The sequence below is a fragment of the Rana temporaria genome, chromosome 11 (assembly GCF_905171775.1).
Source record: "Rana temporaria chromosome 11, aRanTem1.1, whole genome shotgun sequence".
NCBI lineage: Eukaryota > Metazoa > Chordata > Amphibia > Anura > Ranidae > Rana > Rana temporaria.
The window spans coordinates 28,700,775-28,719,384 of record NC_053499.1 but is presented as its reverse complement, the minus strand read 5'-3'; the positions used below and the strand labels follow the sequence as shown (position 1 = coordinate 28,719,384).

The 18,610-nt window shown below is 43.0% G+C and overlaps 1 protein-coding gene across 1 annotated transcript in view; it reads left to right on the top strand.

Moving 5' to 3' along the window:
* SPON1 (spondin 1) overlaps positions 1 to 18,610 on the top strand; it is a 343,817-nt gene that overhangs the window by 169,228 nt on the left and 155,979 nt on the right. The window contains 1 exon segment of the mRNA XM_040328285.1: positions 1,515 to 1,663. Coding sequence (XP_040184219.1) covers positions 1,515 to 1,663 — 149 coding nt within the window.

The following is an 18,610-nucleotide window of genomic DNA, read 5'->3' as shown; positions in this document are numbered from 1 at the left end:
CAAGAAACTCGACGGGCAAAACGATGTGTTTTGCCCGTCGAGTTCCTCGGACGTGTGTACGGGGCCTTAGTCTTGTAAGACCATAATAAAATAGATTCTTACCCCTCCCATTAACTTTAACAATGTCTGGTGCTAAATTTGCGGGGTCCGTTGACCTAGCTTGAACTGAACCAGGTCACATTTGCTCATCCGTAATGTTTTGCTTAAATATTTCCATCCTATCCATCCTATCATAAGTAATAGATATGGTAATATGGTAATGGTATATTGGTAACTCATAAATGGCAAAAAAGGACATGGGGCTACAATAGGCCATAAATGGAACCAGTTAACCTCCCTAGCGGTATTCCTGAGTGTGGCTCGGGGTGAATTTTCCCCACCAGCTTGAATTGAACCAGGCCACATTTGCTCATCCGTAATGTTTTTCTTAAATATTTCCATCCTATCATAAGTAATAGATAATGTACGAGGGCATTTCTTTTCATTCAACCATCAAATTTTCTGTATCTTGGACTATCCCAATTTTGGGGTCAAAGCCTTATGAAAAGTAGTTGTGTCCTGTTAATTATTATTGTAATCAAGACAAGGCTTGAATGAATCACTGCTTACTGTGCCCTTTGTCTTTGTCCTGAATATCGAGGACTTTCACAGTAGACTCCACTAGCTGTTTACTGTAGATGCCTCCTTTTCTATGCAGAATCTTTAAAATCTTACCGCTGTAAAGCCGCAATTCATAATGACAAGCAGTGGAGATTAATCTGTTAATATTTAGCCTGAAGTATATTAGTATGTGGCTAGAAGTAGAAACTTATTTTTTATGTGAGTAATGAAGTAGATCATAGAGTGACATTTGTATGCTAAATCACCAGCAGTGCGGAAACCGTATATTATTGGGAGAGATTGGTGCAGGCCCGCAGAGGTAGCAGCTGTAAGCATGCCTCTTATGTTGTGCCAGGTTAAAGGAATTAATGTCAATGCAGATGGGTTGAAGTAATGAGAACCTAGAGGATTTTTTTTTTTTGCGTTTGTTTTCTTGACTTGCTGCAGGAGGTAAAAGTAAATTAAAATTGTTATTAAGTGAACAAGCAGGCTTAAAGGTACATTCAAATAACAAAAACCCCTGCAAAAATGTTTTGTTGAGGAGTAACTAAATAAGGGGCCCTAAAGCTAAATGAAAAAGCAGGACCCCAGCCAAAAATTACAATGTTAATAAAACCATTGGTTGCTGCAATATTCAACTTCAGTTCAGCCATTTCCCCTGCAGTACCTTTTTTCTGCTGCTAGATGTCCTCAGTCTGATGGCCGCAGCACCATTCAACCCACTTAATCTGAGCCCAGGTGGTCCTGGTCCCCCTAACCTGTAGCTGGGCAGTTAAAAGAAGAGCAAAGCGGTGCGCCCCGATTTTTACTAATATCAGCATGCTTCCTGTCAGCACATAAACTGATTGGCTCCTTATCGCTTGTCCTCTGATCTTGCTATACAGGCTCTCATTATTTTTCTCTTTTATCAACAGGGAGAGCTAATCACTGGTCTGCAATTATTGGCGGCTCACACTCCAAGAGTTATGTACTTTGGGAATATGGTGGTTATGCTAGTGACGGGGTCAAGCAAGTGGCCGAATTGGGATCACCAGTGAAAATGGAAGAAGAGATACGACAAAAGGTAAGATGGAAATTGAATCTGACTTGACTTTGACATGACATTGAAATCATAGCGGCCTATTTGTATAATTTCTTTGTATTCTTTGGGCCAGATTCTTAGAGGAGATACGACGGCGTATCTCCAGATACGCCATCGTATCTCTGCGTCCGGCCGGTCGTATCTATGCGCCTGATTCTTAGAATCAGTTACGCATAGATTTCCCGTAGATCCGACTGGCGTAACTGTGTTACACCGTCGTATCGTAACTGCATATTTATGCTGGCCGCTAGGTGGCGCTTCCGTCGAATTCCACGTCGAGTATGCAAATTAGCTAGATACATGAATTCACGAACGTACACCCGGCCGACGCAGTACAGTTACGCCGTTTACGTTAGGCTTTTCCCGGCGTAAAGTTGCCCCTGCTATATGGTGGCGTAAGTGCGGCGTACCAATGTTAAGTATGGCCGTCATTCCCGCGACAAAATTTGTAAATTTTACGTTGTTTGCGTAACTCGTTTGTGAATGGGGCTGGACGTAATTTACGTTCACGTCAAAACCAATACGTCCTTGCGGCGTATTAGGGGCAATGCACACTGGGAGATTTCCACGGACGGCGCATGCGCCGTTCGTGAAAAACATCGATCACGTCGGGTCACAGAAGATTTACATAAAACACGCCACCCTGATCGAAATTTGAATTAGGCGGGCTTACGCCGGCCGATTTACGCTACGCGACCGCAACTTACTGAGCAAGTGCTTTGAGAATACAGCACTTGCCCGTCTAAGTTGCGGAGGCGTAACGTAAATCGGATACGTTACGCCGCCGCAAAAATACGCGATTCTTTGAGAATCTGGCCCTTTGTTTTTTATTTAGAAGATTTCTTTCAAAGGCACTTTTAGATTTGGAATACAAACATGCTGCAGTGAGTAGACAAGGGAGGCACTGGGGTTGATTTACTAAAGGCAAATAGACTGTGCACTTTGCTATTGCAGTTGCACTCAGAGCTCAGTGAATGTGGTAAAGCTTCACTTTTTAAAGGAATATCCAATCAGGTGCAAGGAAAATATAAAAAACATAAAAATGTTTGCTTGCACATTATTGGATGATGGAAATCAGTAGAGCTTCACCACATTCACTGAGCTCTGGGGAAAATAAGTGCAACTGCACTTGCAACTTGCACAATCTATTTGCCTTTAGTAAACTAACCCCAGTGCATCTGTTATCAGTTAGGCCCCTTTCACACTGGGGCAGGGGGCGGCGTCAGCGGCGATTTACCGACAATTTCACAGCACTATTCAGGTGGTTTTACCCCCCTCCGCTAGCGGGCCAGAAAGGGTTAAAAACCACCGCAAAGCGCCTCAGCAGAGGTACTTTGCCGGCGGTATAGCGGCGATGCCCCATTGATTTCATTGGGCAGGATTGGTGGAGGAGCGGTATACAAACCGCTATTTCACCGCTCCAAAGATGCAGCTAGCAGAACTTTTCTTTCCGTCCTGCTAGCGCACTGTTCCAGTGTGAAAGCCCTCTCTCTGGGCTTTCACACTGGAGAGACAGTAGCGGTTGTTTCAGGTCGGTTTGCAGGCGCTATTTTTTGCGTTATAACGCCTGCAAACCGACCCAGTGTGAAAGGGGTCCTATGGAAGTTTTATTTGGTCAGATTCCTTTGAGCATTCCGAAGATGCTCCTTCTTCCATCCTCTACCAAAGATGACATTATCTACTATTAATCCCTGCCATTTTGTAGCCTTTGGAATTTTGGTAGCTGCTATACGATAAGATTAGGTTGTTACAGGATTTGGTACCATAATCACAATTGCAAAATTGGGGGATTGCGCTCCACATAGCTCAACCTAATTTACTGGTTAGCTTACAGAAGCTTCAGCCATACTTCCCTCATCTTGGCCACAAACCTCTGATGCACTTCACCCTGACTGGGCTTAGTCGTAGAGGTTTGGTACCATAATGTTATGAAATATTGACTTTCAAAAAAGCCTACCCCAGTAATGGTATATTGGTAACTCATAAATGGCAAAAAAGGACATGGGACTACAATCGGCCTTAAATGGAACCAGTTAACCTCCCTAGCGGTATTCCTGAGTGTGGCTCGGGGTGAATTTTCACCACCAAAAGCGGTAACCCCGAGCCACACTCTGGATTGCATCGCAGGATCCAGGCAAAGTTACCTGTGATGTCCTCCCGCTCGGACACCCCCTACAGGCAGAAGCACAGGATCACATATATATCATAAATTGTAATCTCTAACGAGCAGGGCCCTCTGATTCCTCCTATATTGAATTGTATTGTAACTGTACTGTCTACCCTCATGTGCTGCACAAACTGTTGGCATTATATAAAGCCTGTATAATAATAATATACATGATTCTGCACACAGTGTTATAGGGCAGTCAGCAAGTGGTTAAAGAGTGTGTGTATAGCCAAAACTGCTTTCAATTGATTTCAGCTGTAAAAGATGTATCAATGAGACAGAGCTTTACACTTTTCAGTGCCTGTTTCTGTGGCCGCTGTTTTTTTTTTTTTTTGGTGGGGAGGCAAACAACCACCCCGATTGGTCAGTCATCCAACCCCGCACTTACCCCATCCAGGTTGCGGGCAGGCAGCGATTCCAGGGGGGATGGGTGGGTGTTTCCTTCTCCTTTGCATCACGGCAGCTTCCGCCATGTGTCTCCTCTCTCCTCCTCTAAGGCCGCGTACACGCGATCAGTCCATCCGATGAGAACGGTCCGAAGGACCGTTCTCATCGGTTAACCAATTAAGCTGACCGATGGTCTGATGTGCCTACACACCATCAGTTAAAAAACCGATGGAGTCGAACGCGGTGACGTAAAACACAACGACGTGCTGAGAAAAATTAAGTTCAATGCTTACAAGCATGCGTCGACTTGATTCTGAGCATGCGCAGGTTTTTAACCAATGCTTTTGCATAGTAAGCGTCGATTTTGACCTATCGGTTAGGCGTCCATCGGTTCAATTTTAAAACAAATTCTAAAAATTTTGACCGAAGGATAACTGACCGATGGGGCCCACACACCATCGGTTTGGACCGATGAAACGGTCCTTCAGTCCGTTTCCATCGGTTTTGACCGACCGTGTGTACGGGGCCTTAGGCGTTCAATTAGATCGTCTGTCCTTTCAGCCAATCGGGTGATAGGTCTCAGGATTAGAGAAGGGTCAGTGTGAGAATAGGCAACCTTTGTTGTTTCTTTTACTGTAGGATATACAGCACGTTCATATCTGAGCAAGAACGTTCACTTCACTTTTGTGCCATATACTGTATATCATCCTTTTGTTGGACTTTTTTCACTGGATACATATCTTACACTCATTGTATATATAATTTTGATTGGATTGTTCTATGATAATACATTTCTCGTTGAGGATCATTTCACCATTTACCTTTATATATTATTAGGCAACTTGCTAGCGCTGTTTTGTTTGTAGGGTTAACCCTTTTCCTAAGACACCATTTTCACCTTTATCACTAGATTGAAACAGCTGCTACTGTACATAGAGTTCACTGTTTATCCTAGGCATATTTGTTTTTTATTTTTGTCCAATAGGATTGTCTGTCCTTTCAGCCAATCGCGTGATGGGTCTCAGGATTGGAAGAGGATCAGTGAGAAAATAGCGAATATTCATTCGCTATTCTCACACAACTGGGTGGGCTCGCACCAAGCCCACCCTTTGTTGAAGCCTATAAGAGCCTCTGGCTGTAATCACATTCTTCCAACCCCCCCCCCTATTGGAATGCATGCATATTGATGAGGGGGCCAGACACATGGATAGCGGGAGCGACACTGGTCTATTTGCTGTCTAATGTTTGCAAATTTCCTCACATATATTGTAGTAGAGCCTTGTACCTTTAATTATACAGAAAGTTTTGAAATTAAGTGATAACCTTTTATTGGCTAACTTAAGAGGCAAGTTATTGGAACACAATTAGGCTCCTTCCTTTGGTTTTATAAGGTTCTAAATTTGTTCTAAAATCTGCATGTTTAAACATTTATATTGGGAATTTAAGTCCAGTTTAGAGGTCATGTTGCAGTGTAGGTTGAGGTTTACTGTTATATTTCGGAATTAATTTAAGCTTTATGTTTAGCAGTTAATTTTGGCCTATTGGTAAGTTACCCAGTACAGGCATACCCCGCTTTAAGTACACTCACTTTACATACACTCGCGAGTAAGGACATACCCGTGAGTGTATGTAAAGTGCCTTACAAGCACTGTACAGACATTTTGCAGCCGCAGTAGAAGGAGCTGAAGCTCAGGGAGCATAGCCGGCCCTGTTCCAGTGTGCCCCTGTCACCCCCACTACAGCCCCTGAGACCTTAACTATAGCTCCTAACACCCCCCACTACACTACCTGACCCCCCCACTACACCCTATAAGTGAAAAAAGGTATTGTTTCACTTTAAGTACATTTTCGTTTTACATACATGCTCTGGTCCCATTGTGTACTTAAAAGTGGGGTATGCCTGTATTACTTTTTTAGGTTTACTGCTCCCAGTTTTGGTGTGATAACTTTATTTTTCCAGACTTATCGCTTCATTTCTCAGGTGTGAAATTTCTTGTGTCCAGTTTAATGTGACCAAATCAACTGTGCCAATTTTATTGCGACTAAAACTAATGTGCCGATAAAAGCAGCATATACACACGCTCTACTGCATATAAAGGAGTAAAAGGCACTAAAAGGTAATTTTTATCTTTTCCGAAACACATCTTGCTGGCCTTTAGTTCGTCAAGCCATAACCTATATTCCACTTTTATAGAGCTTCCTAAATGCCATCGGTTACAGTCTTCTGCACGTCCTGTAACTCTGCCTTAGGCCTTTTCCCGTCTCGCCCACCTCTATAAACATGTTTGTTTTTATCTGAAGCTAGTGATTATCTAAAAAGCAGTTCTCAGTAATACACTGAACTCCAAGTGTTACCAAATCCTCCAAAGAACAAGCTTGAGAAAGCCAACTGTATTTTCTTCCCAGGTAATTGGCGCTTTCAGCAAGGAAAGAAGGCGTTTCTAAATTTAAAAGATACCTGTTGCTTTGGTTGGACCTATTTTTTATTTTATTTTTTCTAAATAAAACAGATCCTGTAGTAGTGTTCCATTTAGGACCATGTGGGAAAACAATCCATATCTGTGTCTAAAAGCATTTCATTTATTTCTTTTTTGTTCTGTCAATGCTGCAAATGGAGACGCACAGTATTGCCATGTGCTCCGGGCCTGGATAAAATGTACTATTTAAAGTGCATTAAGAGCAGTAATAATACAGTTGAAGAAGGTTATGTTTGCTGAGCCATGTGTTAGACCAATTCTAAAGGATGGTTTTAAAAGGCTTGGAATAAAAGGGATTTTGGACACAATGTAAACCATTTACTGGTATTTTGTATTGGAGAAAACCTGCATACTAACTTGCTTTAAGGTTGGTTATAGCTAGAAGCACTATATAAGCTCTATCAATATTGTTATTAATAATAGTAATTTAATTTTCTAAATATAAGCCTTTTCATTTGAAACAAGGTTCCATATTTTAAGTTCTGCTGGTCCGAATCTAGTAGTCTTTGGACAAGATTAAAATGGACCTAGACTTGGGTATCTTTTTTCTTATAGCATGCATCTAAAGCTTAACTCCATTTTAAATCGTTTATTAGAGTCAATTTGGCCCCAACAAACAATTTCCTTTATAAAGGAATGTTGCTTCTATCAGCTTTGTATAAACGGTATGAAGCATGAGGTATGGGGTTTCCCGTTTGCTGCCAGAACAAAATCAAGTTGGGCTGATTCTAAGCCATTTACAGAAATTCTTGTATATGTATCAATTAAAGTGATACTAAAGTCTAGTTTCAAAATAACAAACATATTGGGGCAGATTCACGTACCTCCGCGTATCTTTCCGCCGGGCGCAGCGTATCTAAGATACACTACGCCGCTGTAACTTTTTTTTTTTTTCGAATCCTCAAAGAATTTGCGCCGTAATTTAAGGCGGCGTAGTGTATCTTTGGCGGCGTAAGGGTGCGGACTTCAAATGGATGTAATGGGGGCGTGTTTTATGTAAATACGTTGTGACCCGACGTAAACAACGTTTTTTTTGAACGGCGCATGCGCCGTCCGTGGGGGTATCCCAGTGCGCATGCTCGAAATTAACCCGGAACAAGCCAATGCTTACGACGGTGACGTCATTTTACGCAAATCCCTATTTGCGAACGACTTACGCAAACGACGTAAAAAATTCAAATTTCGACGCGGGACCGACGGCCATACTTAACATTGAGTACGCCACCATATAGCAGCTTTAACTATACGCCGGAAAAAACGAACACAAACGACGTACGTACGTACGTACGTACGTACGTACGTACGTACGTACGTACGTGGATCGCCATAACTAGCTAATTTGCATACTCAACGCGGAATTCGACGGAAACGACACCTAGCGGCCGGCGGAAAAAAGTCACCTAAGATCCGACGGCGTACTAAGACGTACGCCTGTCGGATCGATCCCAGATGCTGTCGTATCTTGTTTTGTAGATACAAAACAAAGATACGAGGCGGGAACTTTAAAATTACGCGGCGTATCACTAGATATGCCGGCGTAATTCTTTTGTGGATCTGCCCCATTATATTTACCTGTTCTGTGTAGTAGTTTTGCACAGAACAGTCTGGATCCTTCTCCTTTCGAGTCCCTCTTTGGCGTTCCTCGCCCCTCCCTCCTGCCGAGTGCCCCCACAGCAAGCATCTTGCTATGGGGGCACCCGAGCTGCAGCTCCCTGTGTTCATTCAGACACAGAGCCATGGCCCCCTCTCTCTCCTCATTGACTTACTGACTTTGATTGACAGCAGCCGGAGCCAACTACGCTTTACTGCTGTCTTAGCCAATAAGGAGGGAGAGACCCAGACAGCTGAGTCTCTTGTGCTGGATCAAGATGGGGCTCAGTTAATGATTAGGGGGGCTGAGGGGGGCTGCTGCACACAGAAGACTTTTTCTTTCTTTTTCCTTTGGGATGTCTGTGAAGGTTCCTGTTCCTCCAGGCAATGGCATAGCTAGTAGTAGTTAGTCACATCCAACTGGACTTGTTGTGTATTGTTAAAGAGACTTCATAGCTTCTCCAGGTCTTTTCTTCAGTTCCAATGTGTCAAAATGATACCATAGCATGTTTACCCTCACAAGTAGCACAGGCACCTTAGGTCAGCCATACATGGATCAGATTTCTTTCTTGCAGCCACGAGTTGCAGGAAACAAATTTGATTGATTCCCCCATCAACACAGACAGTGTTGATGCAGGAATCCCTTCTGCCGGGTTATTGTCTTTTTCCAGCGGGGGCGGCTAAGTTTTCTGTCCCTGAGGCTGGGTTCACACTACGGTTTTCCCGTCCGTCAGCCGCATACGATTTCAGTATTGAAAACGTACGGGCCCGGACGGGAAAACGTATAGATAGAGAATGCATTGCAAATCGTATGCACTCGGATGCATCCGGGTGCGTACGATTTGCTGGCAAAACGTTTTTTAAACGTACCCAAAACCGTGTTCAACCACGGTTTTGCGGTCGTTTTTAAAACAGTATGGCAACCGCATACGTTTTCCTTTAACATTAATGTCAATGGAAAACGCACATGTGTGCGGTTCTATACGTTCCCGTCCGTTTCAGCCGCATACGTTTTTTCATATAAATCGTATGCGGCTGACGGACGGGAAAACCGTAGTGTGAACCCAGCCTTATTAAGGAGACATTCATATTCAAATCACAGGCTTGGTGGAAGGTTCATTATGACCACGCTGTATTGCATAACTTCAGTTCAGAAAAGTGAGGTCACCAATCTCTGACTGTGCCATACAGCAGGGATTGCTTTGATTACAATACCTGGATGAACACAATTACAAATCCTTTTTCAGGTAAAACAATTTTTCAGTGTATTTAAGCAGTTTATTCAGTCCGGAGTTCAGCTTAAAGCGCTATTGATTTGTATTGTAGTTGACAGATATTAACCACTTCCATACAGGGCACTTGCGCACCTTCCCGCCCAAGCCAATTTTCAGCTTTCAGCACTGTCGCACTTTGAATGGCAATTGCGCGGTCATGCTACACTGTACCCAAACAAAATTGGCGTCCTTTTTCCCCCACAAATAGAGCTTTCTTTTGGTGGTATTTGATCACCTCTACGATTTTTTGCGCAACAACTAAAACAAGACTGAAAATTTTGAAAAAAAATTACGTTTTTATTTTTTTCTGTAATTTTTTTTGTAAATAAGTACGTTTTCTCTTTCAATTACGGGCACTTATATGGCGGCACTGATGGGCACAGATGAGGTGGCACTGATTGGCACTGAGTGGCACTGATTGGTGGCACTGATTGGCACTGAGTCTGTGAGAGACTCTTTACCTTGATCGGTGTTGCGGGGTGTCAGACTGACACCCTGCAACAATAACCGCCGCGATGCGCGCCCCCGGGGGCACGCAGCGGCTCAGAATCCTGAGGACGTCATATGACGTCCAGTCAGGATTCTACAACCACTTTGCCGACGTCAATATGTCATTGGCGGGCGGCAAGTGGTTAAAGATCTATATGGAAAAAATAAACCTGCTGGGGACAGTGTTGGTTCTGTGCAATGGAAGATTACAGCTGCAATGTATCTGTAGCAGGCTGGTACACACAAGCAATCATCTAAATTGGCTGGTATGGGAAGCACCTCCAATTATTTTATTTTTTTCCTTTAATATATCAGCCTCACTAATGCTGTTTACAGCACAATAAAACATAGAGAACAGGTACTGTTAATTTTAATTATGTCACATGGAGGCGATAGCAATATAATACCTTATGTTAGCTCTGCTGAGCCAGCGATCCTTTATGGATAATGAGAATAAAATCTGTAAAACTCTTAAAAATGATGTCTAGAGGGAACTTAGACAGGTCATAGGAATGCTGGTCAGACATTTATGAATACTAAATTTTTCATCTTTACATGCAAAACTATTCTACTTGCCTTGCATATTCAGCCATATGGGATAAAATTGAACAGTATTTTTTTTTAATCTTGAGCATATTGCAATTTTAAGATGTAGCCAACTTTATTTTAAACGAGAAAGCATATTTCAGACATTGATTTTTCTTTCCTGTCTCCAGAGAAGGACCAGGAATTCGCACTTTTAAGTTCAATACTCGTAAAAGAAACGATGGCTATTGATTTCATTTTATAAAGTAAAATCCAGAGTTACTGTATCTAACAGATAAATGCCTTCTCACACACCACACCAATGATTCATTCCAAAAGGATATTGGGATAAGGCCCATCTCTGATACACCAATCTTTGCCACGATCCATCTTGCCATACCCAATTGTAATTAACCAGATCCTTGTGATTGGAATGTGATTGGGGATTCATTGTAAAGTGAAGCTTCACCTCATTTACTAAGCTCTAGAGCAAATGCAACAGGTATACTCAACATTTTCCCAACGCAATTTTTTTTGAGCTGTTCGGTGTCAGTAGGTGCTGTAGCAACCATTGGCTGAAAACCATAGACATTCCATGCTGAACATATGTCACCAGCACACCGAGGATTCTCCAAACAGATCCAAAGCTTTATTCAGTGGTCGCATTATATTAACAAAGGCAACGTTTCGGAGCCACGCAGGACCCCTTCATCAGGTTAGTGATGTAATTTAAATGATACAGGGATCATTAGTGGCTCTGAAATGTTGCTTTTAGTAATATGCTGTGACCACTAAATAAAGCTTTTGATCCAAAAAATTGGAACTTCCCTCAAATAGTAAAGTACCACCCATTCTCTCTTTCCCTTAGTCTTTAACTAAGTTGCATGTATTTTATGGAGAGGGAGTACAGTTTGTATCAGCTCCTACCTCCTCAATCCTTCCCTAGATTTAGATGATGTCACTCGACCGAACCCCTGGCTGCAGCCTCCTGGGACATTGTACAGAGACAGCTGTGATTCATCAGGAAGTTACAGCTAACAACCAAGTCCAAGATGGTGGCTCAAGGGATCCAAAGCGGTGAGAAGAATCAGCTGTGGGAAGACAGTGTGGGAATCTATAGACTAATAAATGAAATGGTCACCGGGTGATATCCGCCTCCTTATGTCGTCACCACCTGGAGCATGATGGGACTGTGATGTCATAAGAGGCATATATAAATCGTTGCACACCGTGCACCCGGCATTACAGCAGGAGGAAGCGTTGTGTCAACATCGAAGAAGAGGAAAGAAGACGACGTGGAAGACCGGCCCCCGCTAGTAAAAGAGCTACAAGAAGATAGCGTAGAAGCCCGGGCAGAAGGACACCGGAGAAGAGGGAAGAAGACGACGTGGAAGACCGAAGGCACCGGAGAGCAGAAGAGACCCCCGAAGTTGGAAGAAGACCCCTGGAGCTGCCTAATAAATGATTTTTAAAACCTGTGTAGTGGTGAATGGGTCATACTCATTCACCTAGGGTGGGGAGTCGGGATCTGGGGGCCCCCTTATTAAAGGGGGCTCCCGGATTCCGATAAGCTCCCAACCCACAAACCCCAACAACCAACGGCCAGGGTTGTCCGGAAGAGGCCCTTGTCCCCATCAACATGGGAACAAGGTGCTTAGGGGTGGGGGGGCCGCAGGGTGCCCCCTTGCCCCAAAGCACCCACCCCCCCATGTTAAGGGCATGCGGCCTGGTACGGTTCAGGAGGGAGGCGCTCGCTCCTCCCCACCCCCTTTCCTGGCCAACCGGGCTGCATGCTCGGAAAAGGGTCTGGTATGGATTTTGGGGGAAACCCCACACCGTTTGTTCGGCGTACGGGGGTTCCCCTTTAAAATCCAATGCAGACCAAAGGGCCTGGAATGCTTTTGGAGGGGAACACATGATGGTTTTTTATTTAAAATTTGGCGTGGAGTTCCCCCTTAAGATTCATACCAAATGCAGCTGACACAGTGCACTGCGATTACCTGCGGTTATGTGCAGATAGCTGCGCCAAATCGCTCCTGGACGCAGTCAATTATATTTTTCCTATCTGCACCAAACCACAGCTAAACGCAGTGTGTGAAGGGGGTCATAGGAAAGCATTGTGTGCTTTTATCTGCGGTAGAATCTGCAGCTAAAAGCACCATTCTTTCCGTCCGTGTGAAAGGGGCCTTACAAGTTAAAATAGACAACATGAGAAAGAAAATATAACAATTCCAGGAATTGGCTGACCACAGCCAACCAAACTTCCTGCCTATGTGCACACAGTTTTATAACAAGACAAGATACTACAACATATATTTACTTAATCAGCAAAATTATAACTTTAAAGGCATAGTTTGAATATTCAATTACAAAACACAAGGGGCTTTTAACATGATCATTTCACTAATCACTACTGAAATCAAAGATCATATTCAGAAAATGGGTGCCTGTACAGAAATAATTCAATCTTAATCAGCGCTAGAACCATCCAGTATACTGATGGTATAAATTGATGACTTGGAAAATAGATTGTGCAGGTCAGACTTTTGCATACAAGGATTACTTGACTTGATCACGAATAAAAAAGGTCAAATCCTTTCTAAAGGACATTGAACCGGATATTTTAAAATATTGACTTGAATTTGACTGCATTCACCAGGACATAACGTACAACCGATAAGGTCTCACCTGAGAACCCACTTTTATGAGATCAACGGACAAGTAACTAAAAGGATCAGATATAACAAAGAACTGTTTATTCTAAATCATCCTGTGCAAATTGTTGTATATATCTTGACCACAACTAATAAACAGGAGAGATTTTTAATACTCCTACTTCATCATCTCAATCAATAAAACATTAGTTCTAAATGACTCTCCCATTTCATTTAATCTTCTCATATAATACAAAAACGCCTACTGTTTGACTTTCCGGAAAGGTGAGAAACTACTTCTCAAGTTAAGAATTATATCCAGAGACGTTTCAAAAAATAACCAGGATTAGCCCATATACCACCCTTCCCCCATAATAAATACACCACCACTACCTTCAGCTTGTCACAAGCTAGAAAAAAAAACATAATGTCAACCAGTCTCCTACCCAATCGGCTAAGAAATGAAACATTCTGTAGTAACATATTGCATTTTATTCCTGCCTTTAGCTGTAAATTAGAGCCGGTTCACACTGCGGCGGCACGACTTCGGGGGTGACTCTGCAAGTCGTCCTGAAGACGACTTCAGAGGCGATTAGCAAAATGACTTCTGTATAGAAGTCAATGCAAATCGCCCCGAGTCGCCCCTGAAGTCGTACAAGAACCTTTTTCTAAGTCGGAGCGACTTGCGTCGCTCCTATTAGAACGGTTCTATTACATAGAATGGGACGCGACTCATCAGGCGGCTGAGCGTGAACCGGCTCTTGCAGTTCCTCATTGAAAGAATAAATACACCGCACACCTGGGAATATATCTATAACCTTTAAGGTGCACCAGATGAAACAGTTAGTTATATTGGTAATCATCATAATAACCTGAAAAATCTTTCTATTTCTGCAACATAAACACCCATGTAGCGTTTGAAAACCATTGGGTTGAAAAGGTTATATTGAACTGGGATAAAAAAAAAAGACAACTTCTTTTTATTATCCATATAAGGCATTTGTGTATTTAATAGTACGTTATTTTCAGAAAATTAATGTTTTGTTTCTTTAAAGCCTCGTACACACGATCAGACTTTCTGCGGACAAAGCAGTCAAATTTTGTGTGAAGGGCGTTGGCCTTGATCTTGTATTGCATACAAACGTCAAAGAATTGTAGGCCAACAAACACAAAACTATGTTGTTTTTCAGCTCTTTAGCACCACCCTTTGGGCAACTTCTGCTAATGTTGTCTTAGGCCGCGTACACACGGTTGGTCCAAACCAATGAAAACGGACTGAAGTTCAGTTTCATCGGTCCAAACCGACTGTGTGTACGGCCCATCGGTCTGTTGTCCTTCGGTCCAAAAAATGAGAACTTGCTTTAAAATTGAACCGATGGATGCCTGACCGATAGGTCAAAACCGATGGTTAGTACACAAAAGAATTGGTTCAAAACCCGCGCATGCTCAGAATCAAGTCGACGCATGCTTGGAAGCATTGAACTTCGTTTTTTTCAGCACGTCGTATGTTTTACATTACCGCGTTCTGATCCGATCGGTTACCTTGCAGCTTCTCATTGTTTGGAGCAGTCCATCAAGATAATTCACTCCACTGCAACAACATTGTTGTGACTATAATATAACTCATTAGCGGATAGGGTAGCATTTCCAATCTATACAACAGTGTATTAAATCCCCCCAAAATAATTCTTCTTCGGGCTCAAGAAAAATATAATTTAAATGTCAAACAAAGTGTATTTTAGGCATGTAACTTCCAGAACCAATTTAGCTGAACTCTGATTGCTCGATAATGGTTTGTCATTAACGTTAGAAGTGAAAGACGGATAAACAAAAAATGACGAGGTTTGTACACAATAGATGAAGTGAAATGCAGTTATACAGTGACATTGCTATTTTCTTCAGTATATGCCAGGCCTAGTGGGTTCTTGGCATTCTTGAAGAATTCAAAATAGTAATACTCTCACTAAAAACGGCATTGCAAAATAGTCCAGAGAAGTAGGAAGATGAATTTACTTGGAAGTCTTGACTTTGATTTAATATTCAAACTGGGCCCTCTCCTCCTCCCAGCTCAGAGCTTTTCAGAAAGTTGAAACGGCACGTTGTGCCAGTGACTGCAGTAGTTTTAAAACCATCAAATCTCATTAAAGTGGTTGTAAACCTTCGTGTTTTTTCACCTTAATGCATCCTGTGCATTAAGGTGAAAAAACATCTTGCCGTTACCGCCCCCCCCCCCGAGCCCCCGTCGTGCACGTGCGCGTGTAGTAGGCGCATGCTCGCGCATACGTGCGCGCACATTTGGCGCGCAGATGCGCGCATTTGGCACATATCCGTGTGCATGTGAGGCGCGCCTGCGCACATGAATAGGTGACTGGTTTTGATTCTGACCATTAGTATGTGTGCGCATGCGTGCACGCCGGAGCCTATTGGCAGGTCCCTGACAGCCCTCCTTTTCTTTCTATATGTTTCAGTTCTAAAGGATACCCATTGTGCTGACGCGTTTTGCACTATAACTTAGTGCTTAATCATAGCTCCTTCCTATGTAATGGAGATAAGAGGAGGGGAAAGAGTTCTGTAATCCAAAGGAGGAGAGATCAGCCAAGGGTGATAACACTGCTCCTAGATACAGTACAGTGAGTGTGCGTTGTCAGCCTAGGACATGAAGTGTGTAACCGGCATGATTGCCAACTAAAAATGAAAAATAAATGGCAAAAAAAAAGGAAAGCAATGCAGCCGCAATGTTTAGGTTAGGCTGCACTATTTAGCCTTTAGATACACTTTAAAATATATTTTGAAGGTAGCAGAATCTCCTTCCAGTGAGTAGTAATGTTTCCGCTTATCTTTTCACTTAATATTTAAGGCCTCATTCACATGGGCATACCTATCTATACACCCAGTACAAAATGCACAGGTGTTCCATGCATCCATGTGCTCCCATTTCCATTTATGTCTCAATGGATGCAGCAGCTGTATGGACACATTTTCTAACAGAGGCAAAAGGTTGTTTTATTTTTTGTTTGACCACTTGGTCCATGTGGCCCCTAGGGTGACCAGGTGTCCCGGATTGCCCGGGACAGTCCCACATTTTGCAGGTCTGTCCCGGGCACCTTAATTCCAGGACAATACAGTGTCCCGGAATGAAACTGACACAGCCACCACCGGGGGTCAATCTGATGCCCCCAAAAAAGGCCACCACATCACTGCTTTACTCACTGACAGTACTTGTCCTGGCTGGGAATGCCTGGAGGCGCACAATCCCCGCCCCCTGCTTGTGATTGGAGAAATCATAAATCCCGCCTCTTGTGTCTAATCACTGTGCTGTGATTCGTTAAAGCACAAGCTGATTTTTGGGAAGGGAGGGTGTCCCTGAATGGTAGTTTGGAAATGTGGTCACCCTATTGGCCCTCTTTTAACCCCCAATGCCCATGTCACACTATCTCCTTCTGTACAGCGGAACAGCCAGTGCCTTATTCCCACCTATGTACAGGAGATAATATATGTCCAGATAACTACTGGGTTAAAAAGCAGTGCAGTGTATTTGTTTAAAAAAATGTCACCACCTAGTGAAGCTAAAGCAAAAGGGTGCGCTGAGCTTGTCGCTGAGTAATTAGGCAGCATATTTCTACCAGCAAGCTCTGTCACAGCACCACTTTTTTCAGGAACATACACACATCTAATTATTTTTATCATTGCCTCTCTATTTATAGAGCCTTTGTTCTCTAGGGATACTTCTCTGCCTGTTATTGAATTTATCTTCATCAAACGATGAAAGGAGTGCTTCCACAATATGAGTAAGCCAAGATAAGCCATGTACATTAAATGAGCATCTATCTTGTATGCTCCTGCAAACCTGCAAGATAATACACAAACACCTACTGAGAAGGTTATTTATCAATGTCCTGCTGTCTAAAGGTCCCCATAGACAGCTCAAACGTCGTCCGAATCCTGCTGAATCACACAAAAATTGAGCCATGGGTGGCCCTGCAAGCACCACCGGGCCAAACAAAAGTCTATTAAATAATGGACTGAGCCAGGTAATTAATTTTCACCCAAACTGCGATTGCGTTCTATCTACTGTTTAGGTACCCGGGCTGCCTAAATAAAATAGCTGGCAGTGAGGATAAAATTAAGTTCTATGTGGCTACCTTAAAGATGACCATATTCATGAGAGTAGTCACCTGATCTAACTGTTAGGCCTCGTACACACGATAGGACCGTTTTCATCAGTCCAAACCGATCGTGTGTAGGCCCCATAGGTTATTTAACCTTCGGTCAAAAAAATTAGAACTTGCTTTAAAATTGAACCGATGGACGCCTAACCGATAGGTCAAAACCAATCGTTAGTATGCAAAAGCATTGGTTAAAAATCCACGCATGCTCAGAATCAAGTCGACGCATGCTTGGAAGCATTGAACTTCGTTTTTTTCAGCACGTCGTTGTGTTTTACGTCACCGCGTTCTGACACGATCGGTTAATTAACCGATGGTGTGTAGGCGCGACGGACCATCAGTCAGCTTCATCGGTTAACCGATGAGAACGGTCCTTTGTACCGTTCTTATCGGATGGACTGATCGTGTGTACGAGGCTTTATAGGCTAAATCAAAAGACAATTCCAAGTCTGGTGGTACCCCCAAACACTGGTGGCCAAAATTTATTGGGGAAGATGATTGGACAACCCAACTCTTTCTTAAATTCCTAATAAGATAAACTATCACAGAAGATGTTAGTGTGCACCTACCCCTAATGCCGCGTGCACACGCTCTGAATTTTCGAAAACAAATGTTCGATTGGAGCTTTTGGTTTGGAAATTCCGACCCTGTGTAGGCCCCATCGGACATTTTCTATCGGAATTTGAGAGCTTATTCTCAAATTTTCCGACAACAAAATCCGTTCTCGTAAATTCCATGCATGTGTAGACAATTCCGATACACAAAATCCACGCATTCTCTGAATCAAGTATGAGACGGAAGCGCTCGGTCTGGTAAAACTAGCGTTCTTAATAGAGATAGCACATTCGTCAGGCTGTAATGGACTGAAAAACACAAAGCTGAAAAATGCGAATCATCTCTCACCAAACTTCTACTAACATGAGATCCGACAGATGTTCGCTCAAACTTGTCTTGCATACACACGGTCACACAAATGTTGTTGGAAATTGCGAACGTCAAGAACGCGGTCACGTACAGCACGTACGATGGCACAACAAAACAGAAGTTCCATAGCAAGTGCGCCACCCTTTGGTCTCCATAGCAAGTGCGCCACCCTTTGGTGAGACCAACAGTCGGTGATGGCAGCTAAATGTTATATAACTGCCTTGTTCATACCTGTAAACCCAATGTTTAGAGGAGGCAAGTTTTCCAACGCAGACT